Here is a 23437-nt window from a genome sequence, read left to right as displayed (position 1 = left end):
AAGGTACCCCCATTACGACCTTCATTAATTTTACACATGTCCAACAATATAAATAAGAACCTGGAAGATGTAATGATGCCGGAAACTGTTTATGAAATTTCATTAATCAATAACCACAGTGTATTCAGTCAGGAACAGATACACTGTTCCCAGATTCAGTTTACCCCTTTTTGTCCTTATTCAAATACAAATCTAACATATTATAAAAACAACTAATCAAATCGTGTTGTCATATTTTTGCAAAAATATTTATTTACATTTATTTTCTTTTTTCTGTTAATACTAATGTATTAGTAATAGAAATTAGTAAAAAATCATAAATGAATAAATACTGACTTTGTAGTAAAATGGTATATAATGCAAAATAAGGTCTGCATGAGTAATAATTCTAATTATTATATACTTAGTAGTAAATACAGATAAATTGTATGTGTAATACAATCATTGGCAAGCGTGCTGTATCAGCCACCCGTGATGATATCGATATCAGCACGGTTGCAAAGGCTTTATCACACCTTTAATCTATATGACGTCACGTCATCGATTGCAGTCACTGTTGCAAAGGCTTTATCAAACCCCTAATCTGTATGACGTCATGTCAAATCTCTAATCTGTATGACATCATTTCAACCCCCTTATCTGTATGACGTCAAAAAAAATCTGCATGACGTCATGTTACATTAAACACATCTACGTGAGGTATATGTATATAATAAAGTGTATATGATATGGCTTTTTCAATATCACACACCGTATCAACCCTCAACCAATATAATCCCTCGAGCAGAGCTCTTGGGATTATATTAGTGTCTTGGGTTGATACGGATGTGATATTGAAAAAGCCATATGATATTCTCTATTTATATACATCAGAGACTCTGTATACATATATAAATGAAAATAACAACTTTATTGCAGCGAATTAATGAGTTGTTTGATTTTTTACAAATTTTATAGACTTCCCCCTTTTTGAATTTACTGTTTTCTGTTGATACTTTTTTGAAATATATCTTAAGTAATTAATGATAAATATCACAATACAAACTTAAATCAAATTGAAAAAAAATCCAAGCACACTTAATTAAAAATCGATTAAGAAATACCAAAGCTGTGGAAAATCATAATGGAACAGCTTTCTGCGATTTCATATTAACATATCATATAACATGCCGAAAGTCGTATTGAACCGTAAAAAAATGCCGAACAATATATGTGGCGAAATATCTTTCCACATTATCTAAAGACCGAAAATATTATGTACGTTGTGGTTCTTGGTTATTTCACAGTCACGAGAAGAAACGAGATTTCAATTTACCAAGCGAAGCCGACAAAGAAAGTCAAAATTATGCAGCCACAACAGCGATCTTTCCCAGCACAAGGGCCACCAATGAGACAATTTCCTCAGCCTGGTTATTCCCCTGTATGTATATCTTCTTGACGAAGAATAATGAGATAAATATACATGTGTAGAATAAAGAAAATTAAGAACATTACTATTACTAAGAGGGGATGGTTTGCTTAAGACTGTATTACTGTATCTCACTACATTGAGGAAATTTACATCGCTTTCCACAGTTATGTTCATAGGTACCAAAATTAGCACCATAAATTACCGAATGCACTTGATTATGCTTTTCATTGGCCAGTTACAGTGCAGTACGGTGTATACACTCACCTAAGACTTTTGGCTTTTCTTTGGTAAACTCATAGTCATACAACCAATATTTCAATTTCGAGATAGTTTGTTTTACTGTGTCCAATTTCATTTTAAACATGAACGTCAGGTGATAATGTCAGACATCTATGCAGTGTTGGGATCAGTACAACATCGTCTGCAAGAAAACATCAACATAAGGACATGTCACCTTAAGATAGGTTTTCTTCAGGGTAAGGAAGTCAAACTAGAACTGAGTGGTCCACTTTTTTAGATGGAAATCTCATTAAATCAAAACATCTGCTTAATTAGCCTGTGTAAAAATCTAGGCATGCGCATATAGAAAAATGTCAATTGATACTACTTTTTCAATCTCCACATTGAAACAACAACTATCCCGAAACTCTCCTTTAACAGGATAATATTATGTGAACATATTAAGTTATTAACCCTTTCAACGTTATACACAACGATGGATTTTTCAACCAGACTTGTAACCATTCGTTTTTATTCGGGTCCTCTCTAATTTTTCCTCGTATGAATCAAGGATATACAAAGTCCTGTTTGCGCTTGAAATCGTGGGAATTTTAATGGTAAAAGCATGCAGTAGAAGAAAAATAAAATTTTTTTTTTGACAAATTCAAATGGCGGAAATCGAAAAAAGACGCTGTAAATATGGAAATATTTCAGCATTTCTGTAGCGAAACTCACAACGAGGAATAGTTAAAAGGTTTCCCGTTATCTCAATGTGTTAATTACATTCAATTCGTGTGGGAAATATGAATTGGTCAATCTTTACGAGACATTACAGTTCATGCTCTTCTGAGCATTTTTCATGTACTAACTTTGTCTGTATCTCTAATAATAAAAAAGATACAGCAGTCTGAAAAGGAATATACTGTTCTAACATGTCTAATGAATGAACACAAAAAAAATGCAGCAGCAGCAGCCATTTTTTCTATTTTTTTGTGTATCGTTGAAAGGGTTAATGACAAACTTTAATTTTATGAAATATTCTTAATTTATGATTTCACCTGTAGTACAAATGTATTTTGTGACATGTTTCATTTATATAACAAACTGACAGATTTAATTATTCAAAGGGTATCAGAACTAAATAATTACTTTCCGCATAATGTTACACATGTACAATGTACAAGAAACTTGCATACAAGATACAAAGTTATATTTCTGAAGTTAAACTTTTGGAAGTTTTTTGGTCTTATATTTTCTGTGTTTGTCCTGTGCTTCTTGTATGTTTGTAATATTTGCGTTTTACTCATGTTTTACTTACCTTGGGCACTTTATGGCAGTTCATTAGAGTTTACTTTATCATGTTCATTAGAGTTCACTTATCATGTTCATTACAAAATGTTTATTTTTTCCTTTAATTTTTGTGATCCTAATTCAATGCTATAACTTTTTACCATTTTTGACTTTTCTCCCTTTTTACAAATATGCTGTCTGCCATACATGTTATTTTTGTAGTATTTAATAGGATGTTGATTTTCTAGTTTGTCTCATTTTGTCATCCCCATGGCCTTTTATTGCACTTCAACAATTTTAGTTGGCTCATTTCATTTTTAACTGTTGCATATTTATATACAGTGAACAACAGTTTTTTTGTTTCGCTGCAAAGTGTGAGATGTTGGTGGCGCCCACAGCGACAGTGTAAACTTTTTGTATAAAGCTTTATAATTTAGAAGGTAGAAGATCTGGATGCTTCATGCAGATGCCTTATGTAACGACATTTCTGTCTGGCTTATTTCCATTGTCCTCAACCTCATTTTCATGGATCAGCAAATGCCTTGAAAAAAATTTACGCGTTTTTTTGTCATGTAATAATACTTATTATGAGTAATAGAATAACTATATATTTTGATGTATGGGATTCTTACAAGGTCTACATGTCAATCAGACAGAGTTCACCTGACCTCAACCTTCATTTCATGGATCAGTGATCTAGGTTATGTTTTTGTGGTCAAGTCTGTATCTCAGATACTATAAGCAGTACAACTTTAGGTCAACTATACATGTATTTAATGTGTGGAAGGTTGTTAGGTGTACATTGTACATGTCAGACTGGCAGGTTTCATCTGACCTTGACCTCATTTTTATGGTTCATTGGTCAATGTTAAGTTTTTGTTGTTTGGACTGTTTCTCAGATACTGTAAGTAATAAATCAGCTGTATTTGGTGTAAGGAATGATTGTAAGATGTACATGTCAGACTTCAGGTTTCATCTAACCTTGACCTCATTTTCACAGTTCATTGGTCAATGTTAAGTTTTTGTTGTTTGGTCTGTTTCTCAGATACCATAAGCAAAAGATCAGCTGTATTTGTTGTAAGGAATGATTTTTACAAAACATGTAGGTGTACATGTCTGTCTGGCAGGTTTCATCTGACCACAACCTTTTTTCATGGTTCATTGGACAATGTAAGTTTTTCCAGTTTGGTCTATTCATCAGATACTATATCCAATAGTGCCACTATTTTTGGTGAATGGATTGATTGTAAGGTGAACATGTCAAGGATCTGGAAAGTTTTTCAAACAATTTCGGTCATTTTAAGTTTTCGTCATACATGGTTATGAAATTACTAAAATATATTCTCCATAGTTTACATGTATATTTACATCTATTCGTTGGAACTATTTTGTTTTAAATATGAATTACTTTACAGTATGTTCTTTTTTGACCTGGCCCGATTTGGTGGTGTTTCATCTTACAAAATCTTTCCAAATTATGTTTGCCAAGAATTCCGCCCATGATCTTGTGTTAGGGGCCGTCTTAAACTTGCAGTGAGGTTAGAATTTTTTTGCTCCGTTTTGAAGGCCTCACTGTGACAGTCAGATAAAGAAACAGTCAGATAAAGAACAGCAATAAAAGCGCTATTCCTTTGCTTTTGTGTGTTTTTTTCTGTGCATGAACTGATTTTGTGTCATGTATGGATACCCCATATCCTTTGTTTTTCTATTATTTCCGTTTCTCGGATACTGTAAGCAATAGGTCAACTATATTTGGTGTATGGAATGATTGCATGGTGTTCATGTTGCCTGGCAGGATTCATTTGACCGATATATCATTTTTTGGTTCATTTGTCAATGTTCAATTTTCGTAACTAGGTCTGTTTCTCAGATACTATAAGCAATAGTCTTAACTATATTTGGTGTATGGTATTACATTCAATTATGATACATTTTGTAAGTAGGGCAGGCAAAACATTTCAGAGTAGCCCTGAGGTATTCTAGTTCATTCTAGTTGCTTTTGAGTATTTGATAATTATTCATTAAAGACAAACAATTAGAATTTTAACCCCCAACAAAATCATAAACTTTATTTCAATAAACAACAGCATACAATGGTACAGAGAGGAAGTTCATAAATATATACATTTGTGTACATTATGACTGATGAACATGTGTTAAAAAACATTTCAATAATAAAATTAATCATACACAGTGCTTAGAACCAAAACTAGCAGACAGAGTGTAAATTTGGGCAATTAGTCACTTTTGGTTCTAGAGTTATGCCCCTTTATAACTTGGAAAATTGTATTTTTTTTGTTTCTGCACTCTCACTTAAGTTTGTCTCATCCAAATTTTATGAAACTCATACACAATACTAAGAACCAAAACATGCAGCCAGAGTTCAAATTTGGGTTGTAAGTCATTTACCGTTCTAAACGTATGCCCCTTTTTGTCGAGCCTTCGACTTTTGTCGAAAAAGCGAGACATAGCGATCCTACATTCTGTCGGCGGCGGCGTCCACAAATATTCACTCTGTGGTTAAAGTTTTTGAAATTTTGATAACTTTCTCAAACTATCCTGGATTTCTACCAAACTTGGACAGAAGCTTGTTAATGAATATGATCATAAGATAATATTCAAAAGTAAATTTTGTAAAAAAAAAATTCTATTTTTTCCATATTTTACTTATAAGTGGACTTAGTTTTTCTGATAGGAAACATTACATTCACCCTGTGGTTAAGGTTTTTGAAATTTTAATAACTTTCTCAAACTATCCTAGATTTCTACCAAACTTGGACAGAAGCTTGTTTATGATCTTAAGATAATATTCAAAAGTAAATTTTGTAAAAAAAAAAATCCATTTTTTCCGTATTTTACTTATAAATGGACTTAGTTTTTCTGCCAGGAAACATTACATTCACTCTGTGGTTAAAGTTTTTGAAATTTTAATAACTTTCTTAAACTATCCTGGATTTCTACCAAACTTGGAAAGAAGCTTGTTTATGATCATAAGATAGTATCCAGAAGTAAATTTTGTAAAAAAAATCCATTTTTTCCGTATTTTACTTATAAATGGACTTAGTTTTTCTGCCAGTTTACATTACATTCACTCTGTGGTTAAAGTTTTTAAAATTTTAATAACTTTCTTAAACTATCTTGGATTTGTACCAAACATGGACAGAAGCTTGTTTATGATCAAAAGCTAGTATCTAGAAGGAAATTTTGTTAAAATTTTGTTCCATTTTTTCTGTATTTTACTTATAAATGGACTTAGTTTTTCTTCCAGTTAACATTACATACAGTCTGCAGTTTAAGTTTTTAAAACATTTATTAGATTCATAAACTCTCCTGGATTTTTTACCAAACTTGGACAGAAGCTACTTACAATCAAAAGATAGTATAGAGAGGAATATTTTTTATTAATTTTTTTCCTTATTTTTGTTGAGCCTGAGATTAACAGCAAAAGTAGGCGAGACACTGGGTTCCGCAGAACCCTTATGAATTTTTAACTATGAAAATTGCAAAGCTTAAGCGGGGGCATTCATGTCCTCAGACACATTCTTCTTTTATTTCAGAAATGCAGTAAAAAAAAAAACTACAATTTAAACACATCTATAATCATGCAATATGTATCATGATCAGTTCAACATTTATAATACAAACATTTCCAGTTTCTTGGTCATTACAAGAAATAAAATGACCTGTACGTTGTGATCATATAAAATAATAATACCTTTTATTTCTTGTAATGACCAAGAAACTGGAAATGTTTGTATTAAAAATGTTGAACAGGAAGCATTTGATTTCAGAGATCAAAAGTGATTGCTTTGCATATGTTTAACAGCATATGTTGTTATTAGGTCAACTTTCCAAAATTAAAGTCAATCCTAATAAAATCGATGAAGGTTAAGTTCATGAATTATTTGTTAGAAATTTTTTGAATTGTGCACTGAAATACTGAAGAGCTTGATTTTGTTGCAGATTGACTTTTCCTCTAATTAAATGTACATGTAAATATTTAATGCATAAAATGAAAAAAAAATACGTGAAATATAGAATAATGTTAAAATCAGTAAGTAAAGTGTCCTCTTAGGTCAACAATATACATGATATCATAAATAATACATTTAAGGCAGTTCTTTGCTGATTTTTATTTCCCAAACCATCTTCTTTTAATCTTTTAATAGACTTAAAAAGTTGTAAAAGTAGCTTGCTAAGCCATATATATGGGATTTATATACCAAATGAATGTACGTTATGGACTCTTGATATGCCCCTTGTACAAAAATTAAAAAAGTCATAAAATTGCGATAGGAACTGTCCATTTTCTTTGTCTTGCGTAGATTTAGTTGCAGATTCATCAATACTTCTTATTTTTATATATGTTTGTAAATTGATGATGCATAATGTAGTATCCTGAAAACCATCTTATATTGCAATTTTTGTCTCGCCTTGACGGAGTCAAAAAGCGAGACATAGGTATGCTGTTTCTGGCGACAGCGGCTGCGGCGTCAACAATGTATTAGTTCATGATTAGGTCTAGTTCATGGTGAACCACTAGTGATAGGTCACTGATATTTGGTCTGAGTTGTATTAGCATTGGCACATCTCATTACCATGGAGATTATTTTGCCCCGCCCCTCAGTCAAGGTCTATTGACTTTGAAACTTTACTTAGTTTACATGTATTAGTTTGTGATTAGGTCAGTTTATGGGGAACCACTAATGGTAGGTCAATGATATTTGGTATGCAGTTGTATAAGCATTGGCATATCTCATTTCCATGGAGATTATTTGGTCCAGTTTAAGATGAACCACTAATGTTAAGTCAATGATATTTGGTATACAAATGTATTGGCCCATTTGCAAGTTTCATTTCCATGGAGATTACATTACTCCACCCCTAATTATGGTTCATTGACTTTGAAACTTTTACATAGTTTACAAGTTAATGTTTATGCTTAGGTTTGTTTAAAGGGAACGACTTATGAAAAGTCAATGGTATTTGGTTTGCAGTTGTATTAGCATTGGCACATCTCAAATCCATGGAGATTGTTTAGCCCTGTACCTTCAGTCATGGTTCATTGACTTTGAATATTTGCATAACTTACAAGTTAAAGTATTGCTATTTTAATTTCAACATTTGCATTATCAAAATAACAAATAGGCGAGACATATCTCTGTGTGAACAGTTAATTATATTTCCTGTTTGATCCTGCGTTAAAATGGGCTATAATTTTTTGTGCTAAAATGTCCCCCAGCAGTTTTAAATTTTTGGCTATAATGTCCTGCTCATTTTGGTATATATTTAGTTTTTAACATTTTCAAAAATATCTAACAAGTAAATAGTATACACAATAATATAAAATTATATATATTAATTTATTTTTGATTACCACTTTTTAGTTATGATATTGCACTTAATTTTAGTTTAGTAAATGAGTTACAAAACAATTTGCTGCACGATTTGAAGCTCAACCTATTTCAGAATTGGCAGACTCTTGGGTTTAAAGTTACTGTAAAAGATGGGGGCTTATGGTTCATTTCACAATTACCAATCAGTTCAGAGATGTGGTTGTCAATTTTGATTGTTTGTGTACGTACTAAGTTACTGACGAATAAGAATACTACATTCTGTATAAGCACTTCTCCAGTACAAGTCCTTTTCCCTAGTCCAAAAGGGAGATAATTGTTGAATATTTCATCATGTTTAAGCTTTAGTTGTCCATTATTGTCTAGAAATCGTTCTGGCCTCACAGCTTCATGATCTGTCCAATTATGACTGTTGTTATGTATGTGCCAGATATTTGTGAAGATCTGTGTTCCTGTGAAATTAAAAACAAAATTAGAATATTGCATTAAAGCTGTTATTCCTGTAAAAGTATGTAATATCCACTGCAAAACCTTTTATACATGTAGCCTACTATATGGTATAAGTTTATCTCATTATTGAAGGCTGTATAGTGACCTATAGTTGCTTACATCTGCATTTATTTGGTCGCTGGAGGATACATTTGTAGTGGTCTCATTAGCAGTCTAACTACATCTTCTTATCTCCATATTATTATTATATTTACCTTTAGTTATCTTGCATCCACCAACTTTTATATCTTCCCTTGTAATATGTGGCACACCTAAACCCGTTATTGAGGAAACTCTCAATATCTCATATACACAAGCCTCTGTATGTCAAAAAACAAATAAACATTAGACATGTTAAAAAGATCTGTTAATCTGAACTTCTATCATCTGTTATTCCAAAACAATATGGTTTGCTACTAGTAATTACATAAAAGTTTTCTTTATTTTACAATAAAAAAAAATGTAGTTGAAATCTGCCATGACCAAGCTAGTTGTAGTTAAAAGATAAATTTGCAAATTTTCAATTTACATTGAAAGTAAAATCAGAGTTCAAAAATGATGTTGACTAGAAAAAATTAACAGAATTTTTTTTTTTTTTAAGAAATAAACTTTAAAAGAATAAAAGAAGACAATGGAGTTTGCCTTCATATTTTTGTAAAATAAACAATCACATTACTTCTTTCAAAACTATTTGATAAAGATGTAAAGCTATTAAAACCTGTGTATGGTAAATGTTGTTTGCTTTCTGTGGTAACTGAGGTATCCATGGCAACTGTCCGTGTTAATTCCAGGAAGATTTTTTCTGCGACACTGGGATATTTCCCTAAGATCAGCACACTCCATTGCATAATGCTCTGCATGTTATCAATGCCTAATTAAAAACAATTGGAATTACATGTAGTTTGAAGTTTCTAGTACACTTATTTTATGTTTGAATTTTATGTCTTTTTCATGAGCAACTCAACATAGACAATATGGGATCAGGAGCTGTTTCTTTTGAATCTTGAGTTTTCCCCATTCCTTCTTTTGGTGGGGTGTGTAGTGCTTAATCTTTGGTTGTCTGGACCCCAGATTTAGTGGAGATTGGGTTGTCTAGACCCTGGATTTAGTGGAGATTGGGTTGTCTGGACCCCTGATTTAGTGGAGATTGGGTTGTCTAGACCCAGGGATTTAGTGGAGATTGGGTTGCAAACATTGGTTGGAGGTACTGTGGATTCATTATTATTCATGGGATATCAATTTTCGTGGATATTACTCGTAAAGGTGAACCACGAATTTAAATGTTCAACAAAGTATACATTTTCTATAGGCTTGAATGCAAACTTTGGCAAAATCATGAATTCAAATATCCACGAAAAATATAATTTTCCTTAAATCCAAGATAATTGGTACCCACGAAAGTATATGAATCCACAGTACTAGAAAAAGTGTTTCAATACTTCAGTTATTCAAAAATAATTGATTTAATCTGTTTTAAACCCCAAGAAATAATGTTACTTACCAAGGTACATGTACATATGTAAGTTGAAATCATGTAAGACATTGAATGAATATAAATGATATAATAGCATGCATTACCTGCCATAGAGAGACATGTTAATGTCATAAAGAGACTTTTCAGGTCCATTTGTTTCTTCTGAGAGTCTGTAAAATGACTGGTATTATATCCATTTTCCATCACATCAACTATAATATCCATGATGTCATGGACCTCTCCTGTGTAGTTCTCAACATGCCTATCATATATCCTTTGATTTAGTTCATCTCTTCTCTGAATAAAAAAAGGTTTATAAATGGTCAATCACTCAATGATATAATATCTGTAAGTGCAGCCATGGCTGTGTTTTTGAAAAAAAAGTTTTTCTTCTGTTTGAATGTATAAATAATGAATTTTACACTTTTGAAATCGATGATCGAGCCCTGCTGCGGATATAATTAAAGTCTTTGTCCATCCGTCCATCCACAATACAATACTCAAACACAATTTGACAGAAACCTTGCATACTAATTTTAATGTTGGAGTATAAGACCGTGAAAATTCAATTGTGAATTTGGGGATAACATGTTTTTTTATTTCATCTAATATCGAATCGTTTGTGTTTGGATCGAGAATTTTTCAAAAATCGCGAGGCGACATAAACTTCTCCCTGGAACTTCTCTAGAGCGAAGATGGAAGTCCTAGGGCGACATAGTTGCTCACTTTGCTTGTTGTGGTGACCCCTGACATTACGTGATAAGATAATATATCATCATATTCTGTTGACTATACTTTGTAACACAATCACAACCTTGTGAATGCAACTACTCTGAGACCCTCTTTACAGAAAGCTTTCATACTTGTTAGGATTGAATGTCATCATGTGTAGTTGACCGTATAGTAAATTAAATGTAATTTTTTTTCAATGATGATTTTGATGTGAGTTATGGGACTTTGCCCATTTCTTGACTAATGCACATTTCTTGACTAATGCACATGCCATATTTAACCTACAATGTATGTAGCAATTACCTTTGTTATATCTTTTATTTCCTTTACTAATCTGATAGGTAAATTTTTTATGAAAGGGAAGATGTTGATAGGGTGAAAGGGACTTAACCCTGACATTGCTTTTTCGTGGTCTTTCAGTAGTATTTTCATCTGGTTACTTGTCCAGTCATCATTATGAAAACCATAGCAGATAGAAGAAGTGATGTCCAGTGAGGCCAGCTTGAGATCAAAAGCAATGTCTTGTGGTCCATTTCCTTTTTCATTTAACCTGTTTAAAAAAAAGGTAATGTCTGTAAGTATGTTATACATACTTCTTAGAAAATGTAAAAATAAATATAGTGACCTCAGAAAATATTATTCATAACACAAAAGACGATTTTCATATTACTGACTTTTGACTCTGGGGTTTATATTTTTTCAATAAGTTACCCACTCTTTGGTGGGGAAAATCTGGTACTCGGTCAGGTAAGAGCAATGTAAATAAGTAAAATCCAGCTTTCAATCTGTACAATTTTGTGGGGGGGAAATTAACTGCTTTATATTTTCTATTCACGAAAAAATAATCAGAAAACAGTCAACTTTCCCCAAAAATTGCACCGATTACATGTTGGATTTTACTTCTTTTGGTTGCTCTTACCTGTCAGACTGAGTACCATTATGTCCTACCACAGATTCGGCAACTAGTTGAAAAATCATATAATCTGGAGTCAAAAGTCAGTAATATGAAAATAGTCTATTGTGTAGACTTTTGATGATTTGAAGCTTGATGATGATGCTTGTGAGTTGTCATAGGCTGTATCATATGGGGATCTCCAAATTTCTGTCTTTGTTCACTTTAGTTTTTAGGCAGCTGACTCATTGACATTTACTCCATGTTAATTTACATACATTTGTATATACTTTTCCAAGATTTGAATAAGTACTTGCATTATAAATGTTTGTTTGCTTTGTCTTTTGTCTCAATTTATCGCAAAAAAAAATGTTATTTGTCGCGATTAACATTAATCTTGTGGAAGTAACTGTAGCAAACATAATAAACTCTAATCATGTGATCTGAACTAAAGATAATGGCTTTTTATGGTCTAGGACAGGGATGCATGATTTATTATGCAATTTGACTTGCACCTGAGAAATATGAAAACAGTCAGACACTATGTCTTGCCCAAAGTCCTTGCAGGAAATTCTAGATGAAGAGATTTAATTATTTCCAAATCTGATTTAGGTAATGGGGATTGAAGATCTTTGAAGTACAAATTATTTTTGATTAAACTAGAAAAAAAGAAATAGTTCCGTGAGTATGACTTACCTTTTGAATAAAATTTCAAATGTCTCCGTAACTGTTTCTGAGAGAGAATTCTGGCAGACTTTGTGCAAAGCTAGTTTAACAATTCTTGTGTGAAGCATCCAAATTTGATCATAAGGTCTTGAACCAATCCCTGCACCATGAGGTGTTAATAATTCAAAGAATGGAAGATCGGGTCTATCTAAAGCCTTATGGTTATTGTAAAGCTGTAAGAAAAGACAAACATTTTGTTTGGCCTTTGTTAACCAATCTTTTTTCTGTTGATTAAAATGCAAGAATGAAACATGCATTGAAATGTAATATGTAATTGGAGTTATCTTTCTTGCTATAGCATAATCTATATAGTGGCATCCTCCATTTTAATTCATAAAATTTAACACTTCTTTAGACTGCTTTTATTTAGACTTGAAGAAAAATGAATTGACCTCCATATATCTGTCTATTGGTATTTTCTTTTGTTGGGTTACTGTCTTATTATCCAAACATTTCAACATTATGCTAGATACAAAATGCATATATATATATATTGTCTTGGAAATATAATATTTTTCTTGATACTTTTTAAGGCCTAGATGGTAAATTATATTACATTTTCCCTCTGTAATGTCTGCAATTTCAATGATGAGTGGCAAGAAAAAATCCACATTCAAAGGTAGTATACACCTACCTCTTGTACAAATGTGGTGTTGTGTATGATAACAGTGCGACTACTTGATGGTCCAAAACGTATACTCATGATTTCACCATATTGTTTTGTCAGTTGCTGTAATTTAAGGTGTGGTTTAGAGCCACTTAATTTGTAGAGTCCTCCAATCAGTGGCAGAGATATTGGTCCAGGAGGAACTCTTTGTATATATAGTAGATAAATATCCTCCAAAGCTGGATACAAGAGTAAACAGATAACACACACCACTAATATCTGTAAATAAATGATGTGAAAGTGCAAGAAACAAGAAGAAAAGTTTGGGAATGATTCCTTTGATTCTTATAGTCTTGGGTCAAAAGTGTTTCACCACTCTGAAATTCCCCTATATATTTTATATAAAAACTTTTTTTTTAAAACATTGTCAAAAACTTACTTCAGATGTGATTTTGATGAAATTTGACATTTATGTCGCGAAAGCAAGACATAGCGATCCTAGATTCAGTCGATGTTTGCGTCAACATTTAGGTTCTGTCTGTGGTTAAAGTTTTTTAAGACATCAATAACTTTTTCAAACCTTCATGGATATTTATGAAATTTGGACAGAAGCTTGTTAATGACCAAAATACAGTATCCAGAGCAAAATTTTGAAAATATTAATTTTCATTTTTATACGCCCGTTTACGGGATGTATTATGGTATACCGTTGTCCGTCTGTCCGTCCGTCCGTCTGTCCGTCCGTCTGTCCGTCGTCAACATGTCGGACATTAACTCAAAAATGCTTTAACCAATTTGCATAAAACTTTGGTGAATTGTTTATATCTATTGACGTGAGCTCCCTTTCGTTTTTTATAAAATTTAGATTTTACGTTTCCGAGTTATGGGGTTTTATTCATTAAAAAAAGGGGGATTTTCCAGTTTTTGGACAATAATTCAAGAATACTTTCACCAACTTGCAAGAAATTGTGGTGAATTGTTTATATCTATTGACATGAGCTCCCTTTCAATTTTTATAAATTTCAGATTTTACGATTCCGAGTTGCAGGGTTTTATTCATGAAAAAAGGGGGGATTTTCCAGTTTTCGGACAAAAACTCAAAAATGCTTTCAGCAATTCTTATGAAACTTTGGGGAATTGTTTGTATGTATTGATGTAAGCTCCAGTTAGAATTTTATAAATTTTACATTTTACATTTCTGAGTTATGGGGTTTTATTCATTAAAAAAAGGGGTGATTTTCCAGTTTTCAGACAATAACTCAAAAATTCTGTCACCAATTCTCATGAAACTTTGGTGAATTGTTTATATCTATTGATGTAAGCTCCCTTTTTATTTTCATAAATTTCTAATATGACATTGAGAATTAATTGAACTTTATTTGTTTATAGTCTTGACAACAGATTTACTAAGAATTGCACAACAGCAAGAAATCTTTAATTGAATATAAATTCAATTTATATAACCAATTTCAAGATCTTTGACTACATTTATTCAGAAACCTATAATATGTCAAAATTCAATTACAATCCAAATTTGGACCTGAATCAAGCTTGAATATTGTGTCCATTTTTGTCCCAACTGTTCAGGGTTGGACCTCTGTGGGCGTATCTAGCTGCGCTCAGCGAAGCAGTTTATTCTGTAATTAACTGATAAATGGACTTGTTTTTTTTTCACAGTTAACAAGTAGATACAGTCTGAGGTTAAAAGTTTTCCGTCATCAATAACTTTGTCAAACCTTCATGGCAATTTTATGAAATTTGGACAGAAGCTTGTTTATGACCAAAATACAGTATCCAGAGCAAAATTTTAAAAATATTTATTTTCATTTCCCCGTATTTTACTGATACATGGACTTAGTTTTTATGCCCATCTACGATAGTAGAGGGGCATTATGTTTTCCAGTCTGTGCGTCCGTTCATTTGTTCGTTCGTTCGTCTGTCCCGCATCAGGTTAAAGTTTTTGGTCAAGGTAGTTATTGATGAAGTTGAAGTCCAATCAACTTGAAACTTAGAACACATGTTCCCTATGATATGATCTTTCTAATTTTAATGCCAAATTAAGAGTTTTGACCCCAGTTTCACGTTCCACTGAACATAGAAAATGATAGTGCGAGTGGGGCATCTGTGTACTATGGACACATTCTTGTTAATTAAGAGATAATGTCTGAGGCAAACTTTTGAGTCAACATTACACTTTTACACTGACAGCAGCAATCACAGGCGAGACACAGGGTTCCATGGAACCCCTTACAAATTTTTTATGGTTGTAAGGAAATTTTTGTTTTTAAACAGTGATCTTCTTAAAAGTATAAATCACAAATATAATTCATATTTATTGCAAGAAACTACAGACATCTTTGAATTCAATGGTTAAAATTTCATTTAATTTGGACAAGAAGTAAATGAAGGCGAGATTTTATTAATAATTTGTTTTATATGAAATATATATATATCAGATCAGATTTTATTTAAATATTTACTTTTAAATGTAATGAAATAACAAAAGAAAGAAAATACTACTAAGTATTAATACTTGAACAACATGTTTTCCATTTCATAATTAAAAATGCTACAAATGATCATGAATCTCATATTAAATCGTAAACAAATATATGTATAATGAGTTCAAAAGTATTTTGTTATATATCGATATGTGAAAATATATGTGAACTTTTGGACCTGTATTGATATAAGTCAGGATTTTTGATGTTTAATGAATGCATTCTACATATATGACTTACCAAAAATATCATTTCGAATATAATAATCTGAAGCTAAAAGATAACATTTGTACACTCCTTTTTTTATTAAGGTAAGTAAGTTTTGAAGAAATATTTCATTTTATAGTACTTCATGTTTTACTGTGCAGAAAGAGGTTTGGCTATGTTTATACTCGACTTCCCACAATTGTAATTCATATGCAAATGATATATGAATATGCATGAATTGAAAGAAAGTAGAAATTTCCCATATTCATGTACATATATTTTTGATATTCTAATTAAGTTGTGTTTTTTTTTTTTAAGGGAATCTTTACATATAATAAAGGTTATTTAATGACTGTTTATATGAATTTTGAATTTATAGAAATTGACTTATCAGGAAGGCCAGCCCATACTATGTAAATTTATGCATAATGATTAAGTAGGATGTGAACTTGAACTTGGATAAGTTCACAAATGAATTGTTTTGAATAGCATTGTTTATAGCCTTATTATAAACTAACCCAGATTTATGACATTTATTAAGACCAGTTATTTCTATAGTGGTAATTATGTACATAAGGTCATTCAGGTTGGTGTTATCCATTTAAAATAGGTTTACACCTGAAACAAGGGTGTTATTTTACAATGTTATAATCAAATTTAGAATTTTGGAGTTCAGATTTTTATGCCCCCGCCGTAGCGGAGGGAGCATTAAGTTTTACCCATGTCCGTCTGTACGTACGTACGTCCGTCCTTACGTCCCTAAATTGGTTTCCGTTCTCTAACTTGAGTTTGCCTCAACCAAATGTTATGAAACTTATACACAATGCTTATAACCACAAAACACAGGTCAAGTTTGCATTTTGGTGGCGTCACTTTAATTGTTCTAGAGTTATGCCCCTTTATAAATGGAAAAAGGGGAAAAATTTTAGTTTCTGTTCTCTAACTTAAGTTTGCCTCAAACAAATGTTATGAAACTTATACACAATGCTTATTACCACAAAATACAGATCAAGTTTGAATTTTGGAGGCGTTACTCTAACCTATGATTATCTAGAGTTCTGCCCCTTTATAAATGGAAAAATTACAAAATTTTTAGTTTCCGTTTTTAACTTAAGTTTGCCTCAACCAAATGTTATGAAACTTATACACAATGCTTATTACCACAAAATACAGATTATGTTTGAATTTTGGTGGGGTCACTTTAACCATTCTCGAGTTATGCCCCTTTATAAATGGAAAAAAATGCAAAATTTTTACTTTCCGTTCTCTAACTTAAGTTGCCTCCACCAAATGTTATGAAACTGATACACAATGCTTATTACCACAAAACACAGATCAAGTTGAATTTTGGTGGCATCACTTTAACCAGTATTGAGTTATGCCCCTTTATAAATGGAAAAATTGCAAACATTTTAGTTTCCGATCTGTAACTTTAGTTTGCCCATACCAAACATTATGAAACCTATACACAATACTTATTACCACAAAACTCAGATCATGTACAAATTTGGGTAGCGTCACTTTTATCGCTCTTGAGTTATGTCGCTTTATAATGTTGAATGCAAGCAGGGCCATTATCTGTGTCCATGGGGACACATTCTCCATTTATTTACTTTAAATTAAAAAATGGTTTTATTTGTGAAAATGGAAGAAATTTTCTTGAAAAAACTATTTGATTTAAATTCTGCAATGTTAAACTCTCATAAAAGAACTTGAAAATGAAGATACATTTATATTTGAAATTTTTTTTTGTAACAGCTACATCCGGCCTGCAGATCAAAATGTAGGATAATATCTAAGATTTAATAAAATGTTTTTAGTTATATCTTACATTTATTTATATGTTTCCTCTTTAACAGAATTCTAAATATACACTTAAATAAGGGAATAAAAACAGAAATATCCAGATGTATACTGGTACACAATAGAAAAGTTCCTTGCCTACAGGGGCGGATCCAGGATTTTGGAAAGGGGGGGCGTAGGATTTAAAAAATTTTTTTAGACCTTTTTTGGGGCTAAAAAACATAAAATAAGTGTAAAATGCACATTTTTAACGGTTCCTGACGTGAGGCATGTATATTTTATAAATAAAGTGTAAGCTAGGGTTGGACATTTTTGATGCCGCATTCTCCCCATTAATTGTCTATTATAAAATGACTAAATGGATCCAAAGCTATGTACAACTAATATATTTGATGTGGGATTTGTCAGTAAAAAATGGACATGGAAAATTCTCGTTTGTTGTATGGTTAGTTTACATAACCTCACAGATTTCTTTTTGTAAACATGTATGATGATATGCGGCTATTCAATGAAGTTTATAATACGACCGACACGAACAAAGACAAACAAGCATTTTTTATCCAAATGTTTGGTTGAAATGTTTCATCCAACAAGGGAAGTGAGAGGTCCCAAATCAACCAAAGGCTACGAATGAGTCTGAAAATCAAATGACAACGAAGTTGTGAATGACGGTCGACAAATGGAGACAGGCCACACCCAGCAGGCAGGTTGCAGTTGGGCCTTGAAAAAAGTATTCAGTATATCAGTTCGGCGAAACAGACATTTCGGTCAGATATGGGATTTACATGCAAACCCCCAAAAAAATTTACGCCCGTTTTTTTATTCACCATGTTCATTTAATGCTGAATAATTCTGTTGGATTTTTTTTTCTGATAGCAAAAAGGGGACACGAGAATTGTTTTCAATACAGATACGGCCAGAATTTTGGTTTAAGGCAAAAATCAGGGTCAGAATTTTTTCTCTAAAATTTCTCCGACTGCCCTATCAAATCAAATGGTCCGTACCTTAGACTTTAAATCTATCTAGAGCTTACTGACTGGGGATCACTATTCAGCAATGTTATTAATTGGCTGGGGCGTGTGGGGTTAAACATATTTTTGTAGGTAAATAATATTGCTGTGGAACTTTTTTTTCATGAGAGTGTAATAGAGTATTACTTTCTGTTGAGTGGAATTGTGAAATAGAAGTCAATACATGGTTCTTGTTCAATCCTTTGTCGCTTTGAAAGAGTCATGCTTGTCATCCTCCGCCGAAAGCAATGTGTTACTGTAATTTAAATTTCAAAATGACTGAGTGACGTTTTTTTCGACGTACTGATCAACTCCACCGTAGCGAATCACATGACTTTGACATAATCAATAATATATTACAGTAAATACGAGCGAAAAATATCTTTATAAGTAAAGAATTGTCGCATAAAAATTAAATACACGGCCGGGTAATGGCAAAGTTCACGAAGTCTAGTCTGATTAATCATTTTACAAAAAAAAAAAAAAAAAAGTTCATGCAAAGGGGGGGCGTACGCCCTCTACGCCCCCCTCTGGATCCGCCACTGGCCTAGATGTAGTACTTGTTTGTTGTGAACAATGATGAGATAATTTCAAATAGTTCTGAACTTTTTTTTTATATTACTGTAAATTCAGAAATTATTTTGTTCATCTATTATTGTGATTTTTGAAGAAAGGTAAAAAATGTGAGATTAATTATTGCAAGGAAAATCTGCATACAGATATATGTATCGAATATCAAAATTTGAGTTTTTATTATTGAGGAACTCACCCAGTCGCATTATTTGCATTGATAAAAACTTCACAATAATTTCTGAATTTACGGTACTTACCTGAAACTTATTGCACAAAAAAGGTTACAAGTAAAACACTCGTAAGTCATGAACATTTCTGTATAACTTCAGATCTATTTTAGTCATAAGTTTTTTTTGTGAAAAGAGCTCCTGGCACGTAGTGATATAGGTATTAATGTACATTATCAACAGCTGATACATTTGTAAGCAATGATCACATGTTTTGTCCTCGGTTTGCATTACATCTGTAAATTTCCTTACCGGACAAACATTATTTCATGTACAATTTCTTCAAATAAATCAGAGAATGTATTGAGAATTTAACACATTATTCTTTATTTTACAGGGGCCTAGGCCTGGGGGATATGGTGGACCTCCACAGATGATGGCTGGTGGGCCTCAGAGGGTTATGCCTGGTATGCCTGGATCTCATGGAGGAATGGCACCTCATCCTTATGCAGGTAAAGTCTATTTCTGTAAACATATATGTCCATTACACCTTGTTCTTAATCATATTGAAATTGAATAAAGCTGCTCTATTTACTGGTATTCACAGATCAAATTTCAAAAATTATAAATTCTTGTAACATGCAGTTTGAAAAAAATATTGATAATTGAAAAATATAAGTATAAAAACTAAATTTAGTATTATAGCTTATAGAAGATCATAAATTTATCACCAATGACTTAGTAGGTTTCATCTCGAGCATTTATACATCCTTGGCTTTCAAATTTTGGGTTTAAGTGTTCCTGGGAAAGGTAAATTCAGGCTTTGAATTTAAAGGTAAATCCAGGCTTTGAATTTAAAGGTAAATCCAGGCTTTGAATTTACCAAATTTATAAAGTGTTATTCTCATTTCCCTTATTAGAAAGTTAAAGTTAGGCTGACTTCCTAAAGTTTCAGTTTTTCAGGGTACCCTGATGCTAAAATGATGCTGTAGCTTTATTTTCATGATTTACATGATAGAAGTATCTGATAAAAGAAGAAGTTAGTGTTTTTCATTCTGATAAAATTTATTGTCATGATTTATATGATAGAAGTATCAGTTAAAAAAAGAAAAAAGTTAGCGTTTTTCATGCTGATAAAAGTTGTGTTTTTCATTCTGATAAAATTTATTGTCATGATTTATATGGTAGAAGTATTGATAAAAGAAAAAAGTTTTAGTGTTTTTCATGCTGATAAAAGTTGTTGTTTTTCATGCTGACAAATCCAGCATTTAAACATCTTTCAGTAATTTAGAGCTGACATGTTTTCATAATGTGTATTGTGTTTTTAGCGGGCAGTTCTGCCTCAGGATCTACCAGTACAAAAGGAAGTAAGTTCTTGCAACAAACAAGCTTTTTTTAACTGTCTACACAACAGAATCTACTATGTTTCCTGTCATACTGTCTCTTCTGTCTCACCATTGAAAATGTATCTCTTTAGGGATGGATCCATATACCCTCTATAGATGCCACCTAAATCTGCCACTGCTCTTTAATGATGTTTTAAGGGTGGTTGGATCAGTTTTTAATTTCAGATGTAATTTGACAAAGAAATGAAGTTTTTGATTGTACAGTGGCAAAGGTTGCCTATTGCTAAAAGAAGTTGATTTGAGCAATTTGACATTTTCGCCACATAATTGTGGGCAATGTACAACATCTGATACACTAGTCTAAACAACATCTACCAAATTTTTTCTCGAAAGTGTCGGCAAAATTCTACTCATTTTCCAGATTTTGAAACCCTAAAAATGAAGGGTAAATACATTTATAATTTGTATGCAGATAAATCATTCTGATGAAGCACAACTCCTGGGTAATAACCTAGGGTCTGGAAGGGGTTTACAGAATAGAGAATAATGGGCTAAATCTACAGAAAAATGGACCAAAAAAGTAAAGAATAGAGAATAATACAGTAAAATAATAAAGAATGGAGAATAATGGGTGTTTAAATTTAAAGAATAAATAATAGTGGGCAAAGATATAAAGAATAGGGAAAAATGACCTAAAGAATTAAAGAAATACAGAAATGAAGGATCCCCCCATCCAGACCCTTGTATGATCAACGCTGATTAGGCTGATTAGACAGAGGTGATAGTATGACTAGGAATTACATTCTCTTTATTTCTTAGATTTGATTTTTAAGCTGCCTTATTTTGCTAGTATGTTGTGTGCCCAGAAAATTATTATTTGAAATCGCTGAATGCATGCGGCATGAACAGAAGGCAGTTCAGGAGAAACATAATTCTGTATTCAATATGTAGGTTTGGCCTTGTGGTCATAAAACTTTTGAGTACAATTATCGTACTTAGACTCAGAATTCCACCAATTGGAAATGCTGGATTTTGGTGTTTTGAGCACAATTTTTGTACTCTGAGTACTGAGTTATTAAGTTTTATGATCATAGGCTCTGGTTTTGATATCCTGGCTTGCAGGTAAAAATGGTAATAACTGTTTGAATATGGCATGTAGTTCCTAAGGGAAAAGGTTTTTATACGACCGCAAAAAATTTGGGTTCGTATAATGCTATCATGTCGTCGTCATTGTCGTCCGAAGACACATTTGGTTTCCTAACAATAACTTTAGTTAAAGTGAATGGATCTCGATGAAATTTTACCAGAAGGTTCAATACCACAAAAGGAAGGTTGGGATTGATTTTGGGGGTTATGGTACCAACAGTTTAGAAATTAGGGGCAAAAAACAAGCATATTTGTAGTTTCCATTCAATAACTTGTGTGTTATAAGTGTATGGATCTCTTGGACAATTTTTTGGGGGGGATTTTTTTTTCCATAATTTTTGGGGTTTTTTTTCAAAACATTTTCCATTTTTACATTGATTATTTCTGCTATATATATAAAAGCAACAAATACTGATATGGCAGGAGATACACACCAAACAGCATGTGTAAATTATTATATATAACAGATTAACTTAGTATTGTTCAACAGCACAGTATTGCGCAATAGCACAGTATTATGCAATAGCACAGTATTGCGCAATAACAAGAAATCTTCAATTGAAAATAAATACAAATCTTTTAACCAATTTCAATGGGATTAAATTAAGTCTTTAATTTTTGGGGGTTCTAGCCTTGTGTTACTATTTTGGATATTGGGCCCCATTTTTAAATTGGTCTGCATTGAGGTCCAAAGGGTCGTTAAACATTTAAATTTGTGGTTTTATCCTTACTCTCGAAAGCCACGAAATTTGGTATCCCAAGAATAATTACGTGAATCCACAGTACTGAAATACCATTAACATCATTAATCAAACATGTTACATCAAACTTCAAAGAATTTTAATTTCATACAGTTATGAGCTGGAGGTTTAAATTAACTTATATCTATTAATAGAAGTCTTCATTTCATCTCTATAGAATATTAATTAGTCCCTATTAATAGAGAATTATTTTGAATTATTTTAAAACCACTACTGCATATTAATTTTTCAATTGTAAGGTGCAGATGTACTAATGATGCAGCCTTGTTGTATTTTGAATGTCTCTGTGAACTTGTAGAGCTGGAAGCAGCTAAGATTAATTCAGAATGTCCACTTGACTACAGAATCCATCAATTAATATTTGTGAACCATTAGGGATTCATGTGTAAGGGGATTCATGTGTGAACCATCAGGGATTCATGCAAACTCTACATTTGTATATGATTTATATAAAAACCACATTCATTTTTATCTCTCATATTTTTGTGAAGTGAGAAGAGAGGGGAGAGGGGGTATGGACCAATGTCCATGCTATTTGTTTATCATTTAGTTTGCATATTTCTGTTTGGTGTTGGGTGCGTATTTAAGATATACCAACTCAACTATATTTGTGACAACAATGTATTGCATGCATATGCTTTTAAATAGTTTTATAGTCTATAGACCCGAAGAAAAGGTAGATTCAGTTATTTCTTTCTCGTCAGCAGAAATGATCTTACTAATAAAAAA

General features: G+C 32.2%; 1 protein-coding gene across 5 annotated transcripts in view; it reads left to right on the top strand.

The window, feature by feature from the left end:
* The first annotated feature begins 1280 nt into the window (after nt 1-1280).
* The window catches only part of LOC127728080 (SWI/SNF-related matrix-associated actin-dependent regulator of chromatin subfamily D member 1-like), a 63478-nt gene continuing 41321 nt past the window's right edge, over nt 1281-23437 (top strand). For 2 of the 5 annotated variants that reach the window (XM_052235285.1, XM_052235283.1), the window contains exons 1-3: nt 11279-11534; nt 19853-19967; nt 20784-20822. In XM_052235285.1, coding sequence (XP_052091245.1) covers nt 11454-11534; nt 19853-19967; nt 20784-20822 — 235 coding nt within the window. In that variant the 5' untranslated portion in view covers nt 11279-11453. Of the gene's footprint in view, nt 1421-11278; nt 11535-19852; nt 19968-20783; nt 20823-23437 lie in introns of those variants that run through there. The other 3 variants (XM_052235284.1, XM_052235287.1, XM_052235286.1) reach the window with 3 other exon arrangements.

Source organism: Mytilus californianus, unplaced genomic scaffold (assembly GCF_021869535.1).
Source record: "Mytilus californianus isolate M0D057914Y unplaced genomic scaffold, xbMytCali1.0.p SCAF_2, whole genome shotgun sequence".
In the NCBI taxonomy this organism is placed as follows: Eukaryota; Metazoa; Mollusca; class Bivalvia; order Mytilida; family Mytilidae; genus Mytilus; species Mytilus californianus.
The sequence above is the reverse complement of the archived record's forward strand: the minus strand, read 5'-3'. Positions and strand labels throughout refer to the sequence as shown.